General features: G+C 36.0%; 1 protein-coding gene across 5 annotated transcripts; it reads left to right on the forward strand.

The window, feature by feature from the left end:
• Window positions 1-1,306: 1,306 nt before the first annotated feature.
• On the forward strand, window positions 1,307-22,585 carry LOC149532207 (Plastid-lipid associated protein PAP / fibrillin family protein). Of its 5 annotated transcripts, none has more exons than XM_089811334.1 (8): window positions 1,307-1,994; window positions 2,177-2,292; window positions 2,743-2,865; window positions 3,035-3,133; window positions 3,370-3,414; window positions 3,518-3,591; window positions 3,771-3,951; window positions 22,200-22,585. In XM_089811334.1, the coding sequence occupies exons 1-7, from the start codon at window positions 1,700-1,702 to the stop codon at window positions 3,853-3,855; spliced, it is 837 nt and encodes a 278-aa protein (XP_089667460.1). In that variant the 5' UTR covers window positions 1,307-1,699; the 3' UTR covers window positions 3,856-3,951; window positions 22,200-22,585. The 5 variants fall into 5 exon arrangements, with proteins under 5 accessions (XP_089667460.1, XP_089667458.1, XP_089667456.1 ...); XM_089811332.1 differs by lacking the exon at window positions 22,200-22,585 and adding an exon at window positions 14,623-15,109 and having other exon boundaries at window positions 1,412-1,994; XM_089811330.1 differs by lacking the exon at window positions 22,200-22,585 and adding an exon at window positions 20,080-20,571 and having other exon boundaries at window positions 1,481-1,994.
• Window positions 22,586-22,822: the final 237 nt, after the last annotated feature.

The following is a 22,822-nucleotide window of genomic DNA, read 5'->3' on the forward strand; positions in this document are numbered from 1 at the left end:
AGTGTGCTTCTTTATTTCCTTAGCCATTGTTTCCTTATCCAATTCTAGCAAATTCAAGAGATATTCAATTTAAGAAATATAAAATTTATAATCATGATATCCAAGTTAATTTTTTTAATACTAATTAGGTGATATTAATATTAATATTAGGGTTGACTTATAGTTTAAGATATACATGGTATATAAAAACTAAAATTATAAAACATATAATTTTGTTTTTGTATATATGTATCCTATAAAACATATAAAAGAATTGTTGGTCAATTTCTTCTCTATTTGAATTTTTTTCTTTATTTTTCGTTTGATATTTTTCCTAAAAATAAGTTGTAAAATTATTTTAATTTGTTCTTTTATTTAGTTTCTTCATATTACTTTCTGAATTTGAAACAATTTTTTTTAATATAATTAAAAAAATCTTAATTTTTTTTTTTAATATAATGTTTTATTGGATTGTTGAAATATGTTTCTATTATATTTTTTCCAAGAATTTACTAAAAAAATGAAAATAATAATATATTGTATTTAGTATTGAAAATTAATTTGTATGATTCTTATAAGTATGTTTCTAAATTAAATTTGATTATATTCCTAAAAAGGTTTCTTCTAGAATTGTTTTGTTTTTAAAGAAATAATAGGATGATCCGTTATAGTGCTTTTGTGATATATGAGGTGATTTTTATTTGTGTTAATAGCTGTACATTAATTGTAGTTGAAGCACATTAATTTAATATTTTATTCTATCAGCTTAGTACTTCATAAAACAGTCAGACAAATGTCAATTTTTTTACATTGATGAATATTTCCACTATAAAAAGCCTCTCAACCTAATAATACTAAATTGCCTATAACAATTATTCACAATTATTCACAGTTTACTAATAAATTTATTTGTCATATTGACGGTTCTCTAAAACCTATCAATTTATACGATCTTAGAATTTTTCAGCTATCATATATGATTAAAAAATATAAAACGACCAATACGACCATCAAATTCAAAACCTTGGTCATTAAGAATAATTAAATATCTTAATTAAAATAAAACACATATTAATTGAAGCATTGATCAAAAAATTAGGTAAATAGTTTGTAAAATATTTAAATTTGATCTTGAGATTATAATCCTAAAATCTTGCTAGAAAAAATGAATATAGACGCTAGCTCCGAAAAAAGAGGTATTATAAGACCATGATTAAGCCAATCATAATTCAAATAAGTCATTTATATAATATTTTTAATTAATAAATATTTATGAAAATTTTAAGAATATTTAATTAAAAAATACATGTTTATCTATGATTAATTTAGTTCAACTGAATGCAAATTGCCTACGGCAAGTACAATAAAAATGGAGGTGAAGCCGACATTAGTCTCGTTTCTCTTAAGACAGGTAGTAATACTAAATTATGAGATCTAGGAGGAGGTTAACCTTGTTTCCCTCCCTCAATCCACACCCTTTGTTGTACTGTCATCACTCCTTATCCTCAATCTAGCGGGAAAGTCATGGTGACGTCCTGTGATATTCATAAGTGGGTAACTGGTAGATAAGTTCGCTGTAGGGAGGAACTGAATAAGCAGATGGAGTCTACCATTTGGATAATTAGTTTCTTGGGTGAATGCTCAATTCGTTGATTCGAGAAGTGAAGGAATGGCAAGAAGTCATTTGTAGGATACCTGGAAGATTTTGCGCTCCAATAACATGGCCACTGTCTGCTTCCTAAGACACACAATCATTCCTGTCAACACTTTAAAGGTAAAGAAGAACATAAGGCAAAGTAAATGTTTGCATTCGGCGATGAGTTGTTCGTTTTACAGTGAACCCAAGAAGAAGATCCTTAGTAACAACGTTGTGGGTAATCATGGATTTTTCATGGCAATAAATTCGAAGCAGACCAGGCCTGTAAATGGGGTTTCAGGAACAGACGTTTTCAAGGCAGCCCCTGAGTTTGAGAGCGTCGATGAAATAAAAGCAGCCCTTAAGAGTTCACTACAAGGTTTTCCTGTTTGAAATTCTTTTTGTTACTACTATTCTGGGATTTAGAGAGATTAAACTACTGGTGTTTGGTTGGTTGTGTAGATATTTATGGATGCTTCTGGTCGTTTTGCCGTGGAGTAGACATAATTGTTTGTTAATGTGGCTGTAAATGGTAACTTAAGGTGTTTGCTGATTTTAAAGGCTTGAACAGAGGTATTTTTGGGGTCGAGGCGAAAAGAAAAGCTGAAATAGAGAAGCTGCTAAAGCTGCTTGAAGGACAAAATACTGTGTCCAATCTGACTGAAAATCTTGAAATGGTAACCCTAATAACAGAGTGGGCTTTTTCATTTCTTTGTTTCAGCGTTAGTATAAGTGTGCTGTAGCTATAAACATTGTAATCTTAGTATGGTTGCTGCTGTGGTTTAAGTACCTACAAATGCATGCTTCCGTTTTAGGATACAAAATGTAATTTTTTTACACTTATGAGCTGTGTTTTGCCGATTGATCGTTTGTCCACAAAATTTACAGAAATTAGATTAGTCATTTTTTTTGAAATTAAAGAACCCCAAGTCTGTTTATAATGTATGAGATTTGCCAAAACATCCTATTGTTTTTTTTAGGGTAGAATATAGCCCTCTAATATACATGTATTCGTAAGTTAAATTTTTTAATGGGGAAGAGTCACCAATATTTCATTCTTGTAAAACAAATTTGGTTGGTTGGTTTTTTTATTACACAAGGATTACCTGAAGTCTAGTTTCTTCCAGGTAGATGGTCAGTGGAGGCTTCTTTACAGTACAATATCCATTCTTGGCTCAAAGCGAACAAAATTGGGTCTCCGAGATTTCATTACACTTGGAGAGTTTATTCAGACCGTTGACGTAAAAAAGGTAAATTTAGTGTTCAAGTATAATGCAAATTATGTGGTGGTGTATGCTAGAGAATAGGTCAGATAAGGTTGGATTTTTTAGGCCTTGGAAGCTATGCGATTCAGATGATTTCAGTTTTGATTTAAGAGGGACCCATTTTGGTTCGTAAGCGTTAATCATGTGACTGCAGAAAATGGCCCAGAACAAGATTTGTTTTAGTGTTACTGGCTTAGGAATGCTTAGTGGAGAACTAGTTATCGAGGCTTCCTACACGTTTGCAAGCCCTCAGGTTTAGAACTCCATCTCTTTATCATTTGGATTAGTCAATATTCTTGATTAACTTGAAAATATCTTGCTTGCTATTCATATCCGCCACTTCGTTTTTAGATGATTTGTGTTGTTTATCTGGTTGGAAGTAAACTGCACCACTCAGTTCATACTGGTCTACTCTTTATAACCTCAAATTGTTCAATTGTTGTCCTTGTTGAATTGTCCTAAGCGACACTCGTGTTGTTTTGCAATCAGCGTGTTGATATCCAGTTTAAAAGGTCAACTATAGTGCCTGAAAAGGTAAATGAACATATGTTTTCAGAAATGCACTTATTAGCTTCCTTAAAATGTTTCTATTTGTTGAACGACTCAAAATTTCGTGACATGACATTTTGGCTGGCAGCTGCTAAACTTGTTTAAAAAGAACTACGACCTGCTTCTCAGCATTTTCAACCCTGAAGGCTGGCTGGAAATTACGTATCCTTGTTGTCTAGTTCTTAAGAGTGTTTAAACTTAAAACATATCTCTTTCCTATAAATCTCTACTCCATAACGGTAAATCTAAAATTCCAGTACCTTGATGTTGTTCAAAAGGATTACATGTTAGTAGTTGTTTCCCACACTGGCAATGACTGTTAGTCCTTAATACGGAGAAAGATATCTTGACAATACTACTAGAATTGGCAGGGATGACAAGGGAAACATGTTTCTGCTTGAGCGAGTGGCAGGAGAAGAGGTCTAGGGAACATTATTCGGGGTTTTCCGGCTCCTAGGAGAAGTTCATTGGTAATGAAAGTAATGAAAGCATGATTGCCTATAAGAATCAAATACTGCCAAGGTGCAAGCCTATTGCCAATTCTTATTTTTTTGCAGTGTATTTGATTAATTTGAAATATAAATTCTTATTTGTTAGGCTCAAGTTAACATCTAATGTTTCAATTAAATTGATAGCAATCAAAGTAATTTTACATAGAGAAATGCTCTTTATTTTATAAACATATAATAAGATACTTAATTTTGGTTATATAGAAAATCTCATAAACGGACTCCCAAAATATATCAAGTTGATTAAATAACTCAATGCAAATAAATATTCATCTCTCTAATATAAAACAAATTATAACAAAGCTAATAAATGGGGATAAGAGGACCAATGATCACTAGTTCATCATAAGTAATGAGTAGAGACATACACATCTATTCATGACAAGCCATAGTGGAACCAGCTTCACTATGCTTAATGTACTTTCATCCAAGAATAGCACAAACATTTTCATGCAGGAGCATCCTTGGGCTGTTGGTATTCTTGCATCACCCAGAAAGACATTGCTTTATTTTCTGTTTTTCTGTTTATGTCTGACAGTTTGAGTTGGCGATCACTTGATTTCTCGTTCCAGATTCGGCGGGATTGGCTTCTTATTGTGGACCTATCCTGAATCATTATCCTATGATCATAGGATTTAATGTTACAAATGTTTGGAGTTATGTTTCATCTTCTTGGGTGCTGATTTGCAATGTAGTTCTTCCATCGAGGTGTGACATTCTACTTCTGTGAAGTTCATCTCCTTCCGTGAGATTTGGTGACTTTGCATATGGTTTCTTGGATCATTTGAGGACCTAAATCTAAGGCTGCAAATGTTCTTATTTATTTAGTCATTTATCTTTATGGGTCAGTCCTATAATGTATAACACATTTCCTATTTTGGGAGAATGTGAACTCAAAGCTGACTTGTGGGTCTATATGGCTATATATGTAATGTAGATGTGCCTTGTAGGGAGGAGGGGGGCAATATAGAGAAGGAAATGGTAGCTGAGGTTCGAAGTAGAAGAGTTGGTTTGTAATTTGGAATGTATTGGCCGTCACCAGGGAGGTCTTACAACCTGGCATGTATGGTGTTCATTTGATGTAATTCAAGATCAATTGATAACAATTTGGCTTGTTTTAACTTGTATCTTGTTGTACTCCTGTTGTGTTATCCTCGTTGGGGGTTTTGGTCATCTCCTTGGGGGATAAACCAGCCTTGTACTCCATCAGATGGTATCATAGCCTAGTTGATCTTGGTGGACTTGTCAAGACTTGAACTTCTTGGTTATGAGGTGGAAGATCGTGGTTCTGGCTTACAATTGCAAAGGACTTGCACAAGTTGTTGGTAACCTATTACAGACTTGTTGGCTTCTTGTTGGTGAATAGGTCGTAGAAGTTGAGGTAGTTACACCTTGCTTGATTCAGTATGGCGCCTAGAAGGATGAATCCTAGGAGGTTGGAGCACATGTTTGAAGAATTAAAGGCAGAGATGTGGAATGAGATCTGTAATGTCTTGAATGGCTTGAGGAGAAATCTTGAGACATAGGATAAATATGTGGAAGCTATTGAAGATCTTGAAGTACCTGAAGTAGAGATCCCTGCAGAAAAGGAAAAATTAGTAAGAGATATGGCACAAGTTGGTAAAACTCATAGAATGGAGGTATCAAATTATTCTGGTTCTTTAGATCCCGAGGAATTGATAGATTGGATTAATGAACTTGAGGGTTATTTTGAGCTTGAGAATATTGTAGATCCATAGAGAGTTAGGTTAGCATGGACTAATTTAAAATGACACACTTCCTTGTGGTGGGAAGAATTGCAGAAAGATAGAGAGGATAATGATGAACTTAAGATTAGTAGATGGAAACCTATGGTTTCTAGATTGAAGGCTAAATTCATTCCTGAAGATTATGAACTTGAATTGTTTAAGAAGTTGCAGAACTTGAGACAAGAGGATATGATTGTGAAAGAATACATTGAAGAATTTTACAAAATGCAAATCAGATTTGAACATTGTTAATCTTCTAAGGAAAAGGTTGCAAGGTATGTTAATGGTTTGAAATTTAATATTCAAGATGAGTATGTTGAAACATAGTTTTGTTGAAGATGCTCATCAATATGCATTGAGGGTAGAAGATAAGTTAGGAAGAAAGCAAGGTAAACATTTGACAAAAGTAGAAAAGGGTAAGAAATTTGTGTTCAAGAGTACTTGTTTCAAATGTGGTAAAGGAGATCAAACTTTTGAGTGTCCTCCTAAAGAGATTGACAAAAAACTTGGTAGTACAAGAAGACTAGAGTGAGAAGAAATTTGATGTTGATTTAGCTTCACCTGAAGTTGGATACTCTTTTGATGAGAAAGATCATGTTGGCTAAGCATGATGAGGAACTAGTGTAAAGAAGAAACTTGTTTAGAACTATTTGCAAATCTGGAGGTAAATGTTGCAAGGTTATTATGGATGGAGGTAGTATTGACAATCTTGTATTAGAGGAAATTGTTAGGAAATTTGGATTACAAAGGTTGAAACATCCTACTTCTTATGGTATCAACCGGTTTCATGATGATCATTCGGTATAGGTTTGAGAGCAATGTTTGGTTAATTTCAGTATTGGACCTTTTGAGGATGAAGTTTTATGAAACGTGGTTAACGTGAGTGCTTGTCATGTTTTACTTGGAAGACCTTGGCAATTCAACAGAGAAACTATTCATGATTGTAGAAAGAATACTGATACAATTGAGAAGGATTGCAAGAAGTTTGTTTTGATTCCTTTGAAGGATAAGGAAGGAGGAAGAGCAAAGAACTTGAGTGTTTTTAGAATCTTCAGTTTTAGTACAATAGAGCATGAGGTTCAAGTTACTGTTAATGGAAGATAAACTGATTTGAGAAAGTTGTCTAATCCCGTTGTTAAGAACAAAGGAAAAAGAAAGTAGACTTCCAATCAAATGAAGGTATGTAGCAAGTATGAGTCATTTGATCTTGCTAATAGCACCAAATCTGAGGTATCTGATGGAACAGTTGGTTGCAACAGTAAGTTTGGACAAACTTCTCTGAATGTGAGCTCTACAGGGACAAATTTCTCTGAATGTTAGCCCTATAGAAAACTCAACTATGAGCCACAACACAAGCCTAACTCTTAGTGGATACTTCTCTATATGATGCTTTTGCAAATGTCACCCATTGATCACCTAGTGGCGACATTCAATCGGGTCGTCAATAGCTGAACTAACAACCCCATAATAGTCATCCATATTAATTTCCACAACAACAAATGATCTGCAATTTTATTAGGATCATCTATCATATCAACAATGCAAGCTATTAGATGCCTTCTACGATATTCATGTATCTCTTTTTAGGCCCAATAATAAAATTCAATGAAGACATTTTGATCCCTCATCACACCTTGCCCTCCAAGAACTGCAATCTGCTTATGCTGGAGATGAAGCAAATTATGTAGCCCATAAACTTTCACTTGCTAATATTTTATCACTACATTGTGTGTTTGTATACCCACACATTGATACACTGTGGATGGAAGGTGGGGCTATATTTGGGAAGTAACCACAAGATCTCCTGGTCCTCAAAGATAGTGAGGTACACTGTGCATATGGAGCCCTTGGCCTATACTTTGAGTAGCTTCACCAGATTACAGCTAAAACATAAAGTTCTTAAAGATTGATCACTCCAGTCCATGAATCACCTTAATAGTGTTACCATTATTTGCACCCACAGCTCAACAAGCTCTATTGCCCTCCCATCTCGTAAGTCGTTGGTGTATGAAGAAGGTGAGAAAACATTATACTGAATAAGAACCTCAATAGCACAAGGATGATTATCACTATGGTGAGATGGAACTGCATGTAAAAATTGTTGAGGCTGTTGAAGTTCCTATTTGCAATTCTGTTGTTGGTGTTACCTTACGAACTCACTACTTTTAGTGAGATAATAAAATTCAGGCTGCATTCAACATCTTCAGAAAGTAGTATGGTAAAATTCTCCATCTTCTCCATAATCATTTGTATTCCATCTACACTCAATCTTCAAATGGTGAGTATCCATATATATACATTCTGCAGAATATTTATACAATTATTATCACCTTTTTCTTGATATCAAGTTTTACTAAATGATTACAAGTTTAAGCTAGGATACCGATTCGTCTGGTATAGGCTAGGCTTCTGCATTCGATGCGGACAGATTCCAGATGCGTCTGGAAGCTCTGTAGAAGCTGGCCGGAAGCCAGCTGTAGGCCCTTGGATGTGTTCTTTGGCTTCCAAACGCATCTGTGAGCCTACGAGTGGCTTTCGGCGAGTGTCTTTAGGGTTTTCGGACGCATCCGGGAGCATCCGCCAGCCCAGCAGCCAAAAAGGCCAAAAAAACATTAAAAACAAAACAAACACTTAAGCTGCCCATTCAACACATGCTGTAATTGTATTCTTTAGGTTTTTTTGCCATGAAAGCCTAAAACGACCCTAAAGGTGAATATTGAAGCATTCACAACTCATTTTGGAACTTTTTTTGCACCTAAGGCCACTTCTCATTTGGTCTCTAGTTTGCATTGTCATTGGGAAGCCAAGTTTAGCATTTTTGAAAAGGATCAATCAAAGAGGGAGAGATAGCTTTCGCAAAGGAGTTCAAAATCATTCAAGGTAAGTGATCAATCCCATTCTTGAGTATTTCAATGAATTTTTAAAAGTTTTTGATGAATTTTTTCAAGTTCTTGAAGATTTATTTTTTGAAAGATATGTAGAAGCAATTTTGGGTATCTATTCTAGTAGTTTTTTCACTTCTTTCCGCTTTTATGCATGATGTTCATAGTTGTTAGGACCTAATTAAAATTTATTTATTTTCTTATAGAATAGGTTGCAAAAAACTAGGCAAAAATAGATATCAGTGGTAGTGCTAGTCAAAGTTCAGTGGGGGAGCAAGGAGGGGAAGGGACTGATAATTTTAAAACTGATATAGGTTCTCCTTTGCGGAGACAGAAAACACGGATATCACAGGTTGCAGGAGGTGGCTCATACTATTGGAAGTGCAATTATTGTCAAAGTAACAAAGGAAAACCTTTCAATAGCTCATATTCTCGAGTGAAGTTTCATTTTATGGGCCCTACTGGCAAAGGATTTGGAATGTGCAAAGGCAAAAATGGTATTGGGATGACTAGTGCAAAAATACTTTCATTTGTAAGAGAATAGGAAGCTGCTGATGCATTGATCAATAGATCAAAAAAAGCTACTATTAAGGTCCATCCTTAGAGCAAGCTGCATGCACCCACTGAACCAATTGCATCCTCCCAACACCCATTCTTGCAAGTACCTGTGCCAGGAGAGGATGAGGAAGAAGTGGGAATTACAACCCGCAAAAGAGGCCCATTGCACGCTACATTTAAAATGGAGGCAAGAGACCACGTTGATGAAGCTATTGCACGTTGCCTCTATGCGAATGGGCTTCCTTTCAACTTGGTGAGATCGCCATATTGGAAGGAAATGGTGGCAGCAATCAAAGAATCACCAGCTGACTACACAAGCCCAGGGTATGAAAAGGTGCGTACGACTCTATTCTATTGCAACAAGAGAAGATACATATTTAGAAAGACCTTCAACCAATCAAAAAATCTTGGAAAACTTTGGGTCTACTATTGTGTCAGAAGGTTGGAAGGATACAAGAAACCAACCACTGATTAATGTGATTGCAGTTTCCCCCAAAGGGGCAATGTTCTTGAAGGCTATTGATTGTGAGGGGCAAGTGAAGGATTCCGAATTCATTTCTAGAATTCTCATTGAGGCCATCGAGATGGTGGGTAGTGAGAATGTAGTACGGGTGATCACAAACAATGCCAAATATTGTAGGGGTGTGGGTGCTTTAGTTGAGAGTCGGTATGAGCATATTTTTTGGACCCATGAACTGTTCACTCCCTTAACTTGATCATGCAGAGGATTGGCACTCAAATAGATTGGGTGAAGAAAATATACCAAGAGGGGGAGGACATACAGATATTTGTGACCAACCACCACATGTCACAATCCATTTTTAGAACATACTCCAAATTGATTTTTTAAAATTACCAAGTTTCATGGATTTGTAATTTAGTTAAAAATTAAAAATATTATAATTATTTTGTCAATTGACATATTGTTAACTTACTTAGGTTGCTGAGACCCATTTTACATCTCATACAATTGTATTGAGACGACTCCTCAAGGTAAAGGCTGCATTGGGCCAAATGGTCATTGGTAATCAATGAGGCATATGGAAGATCTCAAATTCAGAAAGAGCACAAAGGATCAAGGATTTGATCTTGAATGAGAGTTGGTGGGCTCGTGTGGCATATGTATTGGATTTCTCTGACCCCATCATGACTATGCTTTGTTTTTTTGATACAGATACACCTTGCTTGGGGGATGTGTATGATGAACATTCTATGCAAGCACATGAGAGTGACCCCACACAATGCGAAGCCTTACGCAAACAAGTGCAAACAATTATCCACCATCGCTGGAATAAGATGACTACCCCATTGCACCTCCTTACATATGCCTCATCTCCTAGGTACTATAGTGGGGAGGTAGTTGGTATGCTTGGTAGAGTTGCACCATTTGCGGATGAGGAGGTTGTTGAGGGGTGCCACAAAGGTCTTACGAGACTCTTCCCATTGGAAGAAATGCATGAAAAAGTGAGGGAAGAATTTGGGTTGTTTGCTTCGGGGTTAAGGCATTCTCCATTTGCACTAAAGGACCAAAATAAAATGGGAGCTATCTCATGGTGGTACATGTATCGTCAATGTTTCAAGCATCTTCAACCTCTTGCAATCAAGGTCCTATCACAAGTAAGTTTTTTATTTTGTTTAGTAAATTTGTTGTAAACTTTTATGTTTACACTTACATTCTAAAAATTAGTGTTCCACACATTCTTTAAAATTAATTTGCTTTTCATTTGTATGTTTTGTGACAACTATCTAGGTTGCTAGTTCTTCTGCTGCTGAAAGGAATTGGAGTACATACTCCTTTATCCATTCGGTGAAGCACAACCAGTTGGGCTCCAAGAAAACTGAGGACTTGGTCTTTGTCCACACCAACTTGCATCTTTTGTCATGTAAGAATGATCATTACAAGGAAGGGGCAACAAAGCTTTGGGAAGTAGCCCTTGAGTGTGCAGATTTGGATGCAACACTTAATGATCTTATTACAATTGGAGATAGTGATGATGATAGCGTGGCACTGTGCATCTAGCATAAGTGGAACCATGTTTGGTTCAAATGATCTTTCAGCAATTGGAGATGATGATGAGAATGTGAATTTTCTTGTGAATCCCTATCATTTAGAGTCAGATTCTGATGCAAGTTGATTGAATCTTCAATAATTCAATCATTAACTATGTTTTTATTTTGTTGGAATCTCGAACATGACCTATTTGAACTTATTGTCTAAGACTAAACTCTAATGTTGGACAAGCACATATTGATATATCATATGAATTTTGAAATATCTTGAATTTTGATAAAGGGTTAAGTATCATAGATTCATAGTCATACTATCAAATGATTTTTTTTTGTATATTTCTTGCATTTCCTTGCATATATTACACACACACACACACACACACATACGTTTCCTCTCGCATCCACATCCAAAAAATATCCCCGCATCCCGTATCCACTTTGGAATCCGCATCCGAATTGGTAACTTAGAAATAACACTTAAAAGTAAGAAGTGTGGATCCCCTACAGATTTTCAAGACTAAGTGTTTAGCACCATTGTTGTCTACAAACTTGACTTTTATAAAAGGAAAAAGAAAAAAACTAGAAACTCAAAATAATATATTCGGGCACACATAAGCAGGCTGACACAAAATTTCCCCAAAACTGAGTGGGAGGATGAGCTTGCCAGCTCACATCACTACCTTCAACTTGCTTTGATACCATTAAAGCAATGAGAGGAATTTTACATAGAAAAAAACTCTTTTAGTCCATCACTCTCATAGTATGAATCATAAACATATACACACGAGTTTTTTTGTCCCATTTCATAGGAAACTTCATATACGAACTCCCTAAATTGAGTTGTTTTAAGTTTCAACAACTCAATACAAATAAATATTTGTACCACTAATATAAAACAAACTATATCAAATGTCATAAATAATTATGATATGCACCCCATGAATGATGCAATATTCCTAACATAAATTTGTAGTAGAGGTAAAATCAATAGGGTGACATGAAGGCTTTACCATAAGATTTTGATCAAAGTTGAGCAGTTGATGAATAATCATCTATAGAGATGGTGCTAATGCTTTGGAACTTATACATAAAATAATCTCAAGAGGGCCACCAAGAGCAGAAACCAAATAAATATATATTGAACAAATAGGAAATAGCTCACACACGCAACTAAGGGAGGGCATTTGATGATGCTCCTTCAACCTTCTATCCCTTGAGTGAAAACAAAAACAACTTTTCTTATGATGATGGCCATTCAGAATCTGTGCCACACTCTTATATGTGAATAGCGTACAAATTAAATTTGGTGAATGAGAACTGTCCTTTCCCCTTCTCTAGCAGGTCTTGTAATAGCAATATCGATATCATTTTTATTGCTTCTGTTTCCACCCACTCTACAACATCTTTATGGGTTTTTCTTACCTGTGGTCCTTGGGTCTTCCACCACTTCTACAGCTTGGTTGTAGTGCTTGGGCCTTCCATCCCTTCAGTGTAAGCAAAACTAGCTTTTCTTGTGCTAGTATTCATTGTGAATCTGGGCCACCCTCTTCGGTGTAAATAATGTACAAATCAATTATGGTGATTAATAGTGTAATGACAATGATTCCAAAAATGGGCAGTAAGTTTTCAAAATTCTGGTACCATTAAGGGAAATTACTTCGTTACTAAGCATTCTATCTTTCACATTTACTAATCCAATTTTGAGTCAACCACTGTTATCTCTTCTAGGGTTACTTGATCACAGGATAGTGTATAATGATAAGTCACATTTTAGGGCTACAACAAATTGGTTATTTTATCATAGGGTGACGTAATCTCGTTCAGGTGGTCTAGCCACTTAGCAATGCCCAAAGCAAAATTCCTCCAACTGAGATTAAGGGACTTGATAATTCATAATAAACGTGAAAGGATACAGTATCTTGTTCATCTTTGTTGTAATAACTTTGGTTTGAAGTGCCATTTCAACCATTTTGTTATATTATCATAAGGCGACCAAATCTCTTTTGGGTGGGCTAGCCACTGAGCAATTCCCTTAAGTGAAATCCCTCCGAATGAGGTTAAGGGACTTGATAACTCATGAGTCATAATACTAGTGAATGGCTTCGCTCCCCATTGGTTCAAATTGTTGTAAGGACTTTGGTCTTAAGTGCCATCTCAAATGCATATAAACACTTCTAATAACAAAAGAACATAAGGGATATAAGATTTCCACAGTCCATTAAGATTGCTTGCATAATTTCTGGATGTCATTGTGTAAGCTTTTGCTCACAGCAACATTTCAGATCATACTCCATGATCCACTATCAGGATGGGAGAGCTGTAGGAGAAACATAAGAAAAATAGCAGACCAAGAAGGGTTAGAAAGGTTTGGGGAGGGGGTGACTCAAGTTTCAAAGAAGGTGAGAAGAAACCAATGGAAAGGGTGAGGGGATAGTAGGTCAACTGAGAAGGACCAAAGGTGAAAAAGGAAAGAAGAGATCTAATGGAAAAGAGAGAACAAGCAAAGAAAAATAGATAAGATAAAGAAAAATAAAAGAAATGATAAAAATGAGATATCATAAAAAAATCTAAAAAAAATCTTACTAAATAGAAACCTAACATGTAGAAGCCACTAGATGAAAATATAAATAAAAAAACCTCAAAAAAATATAAAAATTTGTGTCAAAGCCATTTGAAGTTTTCATCCCTTAATCAACTAAACATACATTCAGTTGTTGCTTCCAAACATCATTCTTTTTGCAAAAGATGTATTCATTCTTTTATAGGAGAAAAATGCCATATTATCATTCATGCGTGAACTGCATGGTATCTGATTCAGATGGAATCAATCATGCACGAATGGAAGATTCTCAAATAGCTCTCTCTATTTAGGAGACGTTTTGCCTCTCATTTTTACAAGTACAATTCTGTTGGCAGTGGTGACCTTCTTCAAGCATCTAAGTAATTCAAGGTGCGCCTTAAATTACTCAACAGCTGCCAATATATATTTCTGTTGACTCTATTCATTCATTTTCCTGTCAAGGAAATCATCAAAATCATCAATTTAGATGTGGACAAGGATATTCAGTTTCTTTATAAGAATAAAGCAAAGTGTCTGACACATGTTCCTAGGCCAAGTTGATTGGCAAGTGTCTGGTGTATTTAGAAACAATTGTTGACAGCCATATTGCAATATGAGAATCTCATCTTTCAAAATGTCAATATCCTTGGAGCAATAGGCAATAAATCCCCTGTTTTTTAGTACAGTTTGCAGTTTCAAAAGTATTAACCATAAATGGCAAAATTGCCGATCAATCTCACAGTGGTGATTTCTTGCCGAGTTTTGAGCACGGCAACTTTTTCAGAGAAAAAATTGTCAGAAAAAATTGCGTAGTTTTTTGTGAAAAATTTGCCAATTAATCAGCGAGAGAAAAAAACTTACCTGCATTGACATTCCAGCATTTAAACTCAAAAAATGGCATATTTCATTTTTTTTTTTGGTTGCAGTGTTTGGGTTTGGCAGCAAGGAAGAAAGGAGGTTTCGAAGCCCTTGCTAGGTGATTGCAGTTGATTAAAGAGGAGCAACCTCCGTTGTTTACAGAGGATGACATCACTGATTTGGAGAGGAAGGCTATGGAGGAGGAGGAGGAGGAGGGTAGATTTGGTTTAAGATTGGATGACATTGAGGAGGATGAGCTAGAAGAGGAGTCATTGCCAGTGCTAGGAGAAGGTACTTCCAGGATGGAGAGCAAACCACACACATCATCAGATATACCGAATGACGAGGCACAGTCACGCCCAGCATAGGCTTCTTCTTCTCGGACTAGACTCTTTCCAGTTTGTCTCCCTTATTTGTTAGTAGAGCTAGGAAGAGGAAGATGTAATTGTAATGATGTATTTGCTGTTAATTTTACAGAAACTAATTACTATGTGAATGCAATTTTGTACCCAATTTGGGTTTTTAAATATATCTAGACTCAGCTTGTTTCTTTTATATTCTCATTTATTGACTCATTGGATGCATCTTCTCATTGAATTTTGCAAAAAAATGCACATCTAATTAAATTTAAGCAGTTTTTTAACTTTTTTTAGTTCCTAAGTTTTTTGCGAAGTTTTTGCTCAAAACTGGCCGAGTTTTTTCTCAATTTTTTTTCTTTCAGGCGTCAAATTTTTTAACATAAGAAAATGAAATCTCTTGATACTCAACATTATCAAGGCTTCAATCAATTGCGATGGCTTCTATTCCTGAATTGCTTCATCTTCATGAATCTTCTCCATTCTTTTGAGTTCATCATCTTTATTTGCTTGAACTTCACCTTGCGTTGATCTTGTAGAAGTGATGTAAGTGCTTCATTACTTTGGATCTTTCTAATTGAACTTGGGTTTCCGAATGAAATTCAAGTTTGTGATGATTTTTCTTCACTTGTAGACTTGTTCTTTATCCTTGTACAACAGGTTCTTTCATTTCCATCTTGAATACTCGAATTTTAACTTGGATTTACATCTTCATTTTTGTTAATGTTTTGAACCAGAATAATAAAACAGAGAGCAGATATCTTAAACAAAACACAAGAACAAATGAACACTGAGATTTACCCTGGGAAAACCATCCTGCTCGAGGGAAAAACCCGGCAACACCTGAAAATAGATCCTTTATTGAAAACAAGAGAATCAACACAAAGCTTCACATGCTTATCCAGAAGAATCTCCTTTTGAATCATATGCTGGCTTTCACAGAGCTAAATATAAGAGTAAATCAAATCACAGCTCTCTACAATGACTTTGGCATCATCCTACAGATGAATACAATAACAATATCTCTTAATGATACAGCAGTGTATCCCTTTAATATCTAATATTTCCTTGCAACACATTGGAGTATATTATATGCTGAAGCTGCTCATGGCAGACAAACACACATGAAGCTCACGATACACACACAGGCACCTAGTGGCATGCACAGAATATCGCAATACAAACACACACTGACGTCGCAATAAGTTCTTCTACAAGCATATGTATCACACCTGATACCTTGAAAGAAGGTGCGACATCAAAGACATCGCATAGCATTTGGAAGATGAACCAAAGAGTTTTTCCCTTACAAAATGAATACTCTCATAAAGATGTGAAGTCACATCTGCTATCAAAACTGCCAGTGATAAGTAGTAACCCAATGAGCTCTTATAAAAGAATATTAATCACAATCATATAATATGAGAACAGTAGACAATCAAAACGACTGTGAGATCGGACAGAATCCAGTCAGTGGTGCAAATAGCCCAGGGAACCATGATGACTAGTAAACACAATGCTATGTAGACATGAACCAGTGATAAGGAGGAATAAAAGAAGTCTTCAATGGATTTAGTAGTTCTGTTGATACAACATGAGCAGCAGAACAAAGACTCCATCATGAGCTCAGCAGTGATGAAGACAATCAACAGGAACAAAATTAGGCAACCATAACAGGTAATAAAATCTCTGTTGCAGCTACAAAACTCAACAATTTTGGCCTTCGATCTTGAACACAATCCGGCTTGTCCTCTAGGGGAACCATTTGCAACTTGTCGATCCTTGAAGTTTCCATTTGGTACTTGCTCGAGATCTTGAGGTGAAAGACTACTCTCACTTGAACCTCTGTGTCCAATCCTTTGATCTTTGCCATAGTCCCTCCTTGTTCACAAACATCTCCATTCTCCATTCCATCTAGCAAAATAATAAAGATCTCGCATTTAACTCATGCCAGTGAATAGAAAGGACATTAGAATATTTTAAATACCATTCCAAACAATGTGATTTCAACTTTTGAAGAAACTACTTGTTCAGCATCCTCATGAATAATCATTGGCAACTTCCAACTTTGGATTTGAAATTCTGGCTGTTATTTACAATCACCTGATTATATATGCATAAGCCCAACAAATGCTCCTAAGTTAATGCATTCATCACTATCCATTCACCATTTAAACCATACTCGACCAAGTTGTCAACGAACTTTCTGGTTCTCTAAGAGCTTTGCCTCTGACTTTGTTTATTAGTGGTCTTCTAGGAAGGCAGCAATTTAGGAGTCCTATGGAAATTTGTCCCAAGGCCACTTGAAACTAGTCCATAATTGTACCTTGCAAAGCCTTCACAATTTGAATTCAAAACCTTGGTCACCTTCTTGCTATATGCTTTGAGCCCTTTTCTTGATAACCATGTTTGAGGTATGACCCTCAAGCGACCTTGTGTAATATGAAAACAACCTCCGAGTGTGGGACTTGCGCTCTGAGGTTGAATCTTGGAAAAGGCCAACTTCTTTACAATCAGTGTGCACCTAAACGACTGTTTTGAGGGAAAAGGGAGAGAGATTGCATGAAAAGTAAATGCTGAAAGGGTAAGGGGGTCATGCACTAGATTGAAACACGGTTACTACCTCTGCCTATAGATGCACTACACATCAGTGAAACACTCAAATATACAAATCTCAACTCTATTCGACTTTCCAAGAACTTGCACGTAGGTTAGAAACTGATCAAATGATGAAAGGAAATTGGTTTTCACTATGCAGCAACTACCAGTAGATTAAAGACAACACACAAATCTAAGAAAATGGAAAAGAAACATTCAAAACAAGGCAATAAACATCCACAAGTTAATGAATGGCAAGAAGAGGTAAGAACAAAGAAATCTCATTAATGGAAGGCAAAGGAATACAATTGCAGAGCATAATGCTGCTGCAAAATGCAAACAGAGAAGAACCCAAAAATTATTTACAACTTTTCTTTAAAAAAAGTTCAGGCATAACTCAAATCTAACTTTGAAGTTCAAACTCCAACCATGGTGGAGTTAGCTTGCAGAGGAGCAATGAAGAAGAATTAGAAAACAATATGATCTTGTAATGCAACTTGCTCATAGAAGTGTAAGGAAAAGCCAAAAGGAATGCATCCAGCAAAATAGAAGGATAAATTTGACAGATTTGATCCTTACAAGCAATAAAGAGGCATGGAGATACATTGGCATCGTGGAATAAGGCCCCAAAAAGTCGCCCAAAATTAAAGAACTGGCCTTGAAGACGTGTGTTGGATGCAAGAGATCAAATTGCGCCACTGTCAAAAAACGTGGGAAGGGATAACACGAAATGTTAACCCACCTGCGTACACCTGTAGAGTTGACCCGCATGGAAAAGATCCGATTTACCCCAAAAAGTTGATGTAGATCTTACTATTTGAAATGGATGGCCCAAATGTCGCAAAAATCTTCCAATAAATGATTAAAATACAACCGATGAAGAAACTTTAAATCTGACAGTTGACACATTTCCTAATGAAAGTTGGAAGAAATAGCAAAACATTACGCTATTTCACAAGCTGCCAAAAAATGACCCCTGCGAAATAGCACAATGGGTTAACACAAGGTTAACCTTCCACCACTAACGAGCTACTTGGTAAAAGAACAAAAGGAACACTTCAACGAGAACCTCAAAGCAAAAAACCGAGCCACTCGGTGAAAGAACATTGAGACAGTAACCGAGCTACTCAGTGAAATGTTAACCACAAATCTTGATGTGTTAACCCACCGCAAAGAATCCAACCCCTTGAAGTTTTCTCATATTGGTTATATGTGATGGGCTGAATGGGGGCGGAAATAGCCAACAGTAACCAAACATGCCTTGGGCGATCTTATACTCGGCCAGAAATGATGGGAGCACTGGAAATCCCACTTAAGAGAGGGCAGAAATTTGGGACAGAAGTTCCAAGTGATAGTCAGATCTGCAAAAGTTCCAAGTGATAGTCAGATCTATAAAAGTTCCAAGAGGCGGTCAGAATCCGAGCCCATCTTTGAATTCTCCAAGATTGTCCAACTTAGAAACGTTGCATGACTAGCTTCCTGAAACCTTAGTTCTTCTCCCTTGCTCATCTAAAATCTCTCTTGTCATTTTATTTCCCGATTTCAATGATATTTAATATTTATCTCAGATCAGATTGTTGAGGTCTCCCATTTTCATAATCTCATGTTCAAATCTGTCCATTTTGCCTCCTGATTATCACATTAACATGTCTCTCTATCAATTTTACCAGCCTTGGCAAGTGATTGGCTCCGTCATTTTGAAATTCAGTTCTATATCTGGGTGGGTGATGGAATTAATGTTCCAAGGGGAGGTCGGATTGTGACCTACCCTTGGAACTTCAGTTCCTACCACCTCTTGGAATTTTCCAAGCTTTCTAAAAGAACTAAGTGTTGCACATAATCTTCCTTTATGAATTCATCCCTTTGCTCATGATTTCCAGTCTTATTCGTGCTCATTTTCCAATCAGGTTTCCATTCTTTCAAGTTTCCACTTTAGATTTTCAAGTTGGACTTCACATCAGATTTTCAATTTTTTCAAAGAACTCAGCTAAGGCTTCCTTTGATTTCAGACTCGTTCAAATGCTTTACAAGTTAAGAGGTAATCATGGTATTACTAAGACTCTTCTATCATCTAGTGGTGAAAGACTTGACCAAGGATTTGGAATTTGACCTTGCAACTGACTCTCCTATAAGGCTTTGACTCACATCCAAGAAACTTTTCACCTCAATCCATCCTTAAACCTGAACTTCTAAAACCCTCAAGACTTCGAAATGTTGCCAAACTAGAACAAACTACAACCACTACTCTACTGCTGAGCAAAAGAGGGGGTCCCCGTTTGCGATGGGGCAATGGTGCAAAAATGTCACAACACGTCAGCCTTGGCCAACTTAGGGAGTTGTAAGAATGGTTTTTAATAAAATGCTTTTATTTCTTTTTCCTGGTCTGACCTGGCTAAGTCAGTGGATCACCTTATATAAAGGTAGGCTCCAGGGTTGGGCATGTTGGATTGATGAGAATTGCCTCTGTGAACGTAGACTAGTAAGACAAAAAATCCCAAGTCAATAGCATGTATGACCTTTTGAATTGAGCATCACAGATTAAGGAAATTAATATTAGTTTTGTGATTGCAGACCAGAGAAAATAGAGAGTGATGCCTTGGAAGTACAGAAGGAAGACCCGCAACCCATTCATACGATCACACTGGGAGTCTGAACTACAAGTTGGGTAAGAATGTTCAGTCAGTATTTACCTGTCTCTGACAGGGCAAAGCCAGAGATATCATTCTCAGAATTACACCAGCTGTGAATTGGAGTCTAGACACAAGAATAAGTAGAATAATTATGGAGGAGGTCTGCAAATCAGGATCACGATGAGTTTGATCCAAGGAGAAGATGGCAGCCAGCAAAGAGGATTTTCCACACTCTTCAACACTGCTGTAGCTTGCACCTGGAAGTGCAATCTTATCAGAGATATTGCAATTGCCAAGGGCCATCTGTGAGTGTTTCTTTGAAAAGAGCACTGTGTTATTTCATTTCAGACTGTAAGGCACATGGCTAAAATAAAAGCTCGTCATGTTGTTTGTTCTCTCATGAAAAATTAATGAAATTGATATTTTTCTGGAATGTGAATCAAGCCGCTGTTGCCAATTTCATGTGAAAATATTTTGAAGTGATTATCAATATTCTATAAATTGGCTCTATCGCATGAGTGGATATCTTTCAGTTGGCTATGTCACATCCCAGGAATCAACAAGAATCAGACTTCTTTGCACGTCTTTATAGCCATTTCTACCATTTACAGTGAATTTTAACTTACAAAGGCATGTGCGACATAGCATGATGAAGTTTCTAGCATCAACTACAAATTTTGCAATACACTAATTACTGCCTGAAAAGCTGCTAAATAGGCATAAACCCCTAGGAAGAGTGAGCATTTTCCCCTGATGCCACTCTGAGTTAATTACAAGTGCTTAACTCTGCCTCTTGGGCTTTTGAGAAGCTCTACTTCACATGGGATAATATTTTTAACTGAAACTACTTCCGCTGCAGAGTAAAAAGGACTGAAACCTTCATAGATGGAAGATGACAAAGCTCAACATCTTCCATAATAAAATGACACAAATCAAGGCTGAACATCAATATATAACATGCCCTCTTGGCATCACTAGTGTCCTCTGTTAAAAAACTTCAATCAGATTGGTAATTTTCAATTCACTAAATATATTATATACATATGAGTCTTATTATGTTAATCCTTTAATCACTTGAACTCGTATATATTTATTTTTATATGACTTATGTCTTATTAAATACGACCAACAATTCAATGTTCAATGTTATATCAGGATCTTCGTCCAAGGTCAGACATCTGTTTGTAATAATATTCAATGCATTTGTTGGAGTTATAATAGTTTTAAACTCCAAGTTGCAAGACAAATCAAATGTGACGTAGAGCTGATTTTGGTCTGAGTTTTTTTTATCTTGGCAGATGTATCTCTTTGCATGGTCGCAGAGCACATATAAGTACAAGGTTAGCAGTCACGTTCGATGGGAGTGATTCCACCCAAACTTAGCGAAGCATATTAAATTTAAACAAACTCAAGATACCCTCCAAACAGTACGATGGGATATTTGTCTGTTAACGTGGATGACCATTTTAGTTCAAGGAAAGGGCCCCGCCATATAAGGAAAGTAATAAGAATTTGACTAATAGAATAAAAAAAGAGTAATTTAGAAAATTCAGTAATATATAAAACCTTAGAATAATATCATTATAGATATATATATTATTATGAGGCTATATATATATATATATATATAATCATAGAGTTAATCTTTAAGTTCACACTTTATGTTTTATCTGACTGATGCTATAAAACATTACCATCCTCACACATATATCTGAAACTTTAATTGTGCCTGTATCTACTAATGTAAAACTGCTACATACCACTATCAAAAGTCCGAAGATGGTTAAAACCAAGAATACAATGGAATTCTATGCCCAATAAAACATAGAAAGGTGATATGATCTTCCAGCAATGCCAAAGTGGAAGAGAAACCAAAGCATTACATACTTTGGAATGCCCCAAAACAATTTTTTCTGGATGTATTTAATCATGGCGTGATATTTTTGTTAATCATGTTGCTGGTATTATGTATTGGCTGCATGTTTGACGTTTATTTTACCATTGTTAAATGACTGTACACCTTAATATGCTAGCGAATTAAACTAATCATTATTTCTGTAGGTTTCAAGTTCTCTATCAGAATTCAGCAGCAACTACGACAGCTCAGTAAACATCTTCAGTGGCAACTTCAACAACTTTTCCCCCAGAGCCATGACTCTCCAAAACAAGCCATTTGTTTTGAAATTGCAAAACTTTAAGAGAGGAGTCAGAGTATACAACAATATTCAATTTTTTATATGATGTGACCACCGGTTGGCCCTGCATTGGAACTGCAGCACTTATAAGGCCAACTGTGACTACCATATGGTCCAACATAAGTTTAGATCTTTCTTTTTTATCAATGGCTGTATGCAACTGAGTACTCTCCTATTCTATTCTTTTAAAACCATACACAACGATTCCTGGAAATGATATATCTATGACAAAATATAATTTTGTTCACGTCATTCACTTATTAGCCAAGGGTAATCATAATGTATCTAAAATAAATGAATGGCGATGCCAATTACAACTAGAATTTCTCCTGAAATCAAACTATCACCCTCTTTTATAAATAGCAAATTTTTAGTTAAGAAATCAGTATATGTATGTGCAACACCATATTGAGCCCTTTCTACCACAAAAGCTAAAACCAAATACTACGAGCATTAGGTGTTTTGTGCTTGCAAGTTCTGGAAGAAAAA

The sequence above is a fragment of the Cupressus sempervirens genome, chromosome 11, assembly GCF_028749045.1.
Source record: "Cupressus sempervirens isolate cs-2001-9-10 chromosome 11, ASM2874904v1, whole genome shotgun sequence".
In the NCBI taxonomy this organism is placed as follows: domain Eukaryota; kingdom Viridiplantae; phylum Streptophyta; class Pinopsida; order Cupressales; family Cupressaceae; genus Cupressus; species Cupressus sempervirens.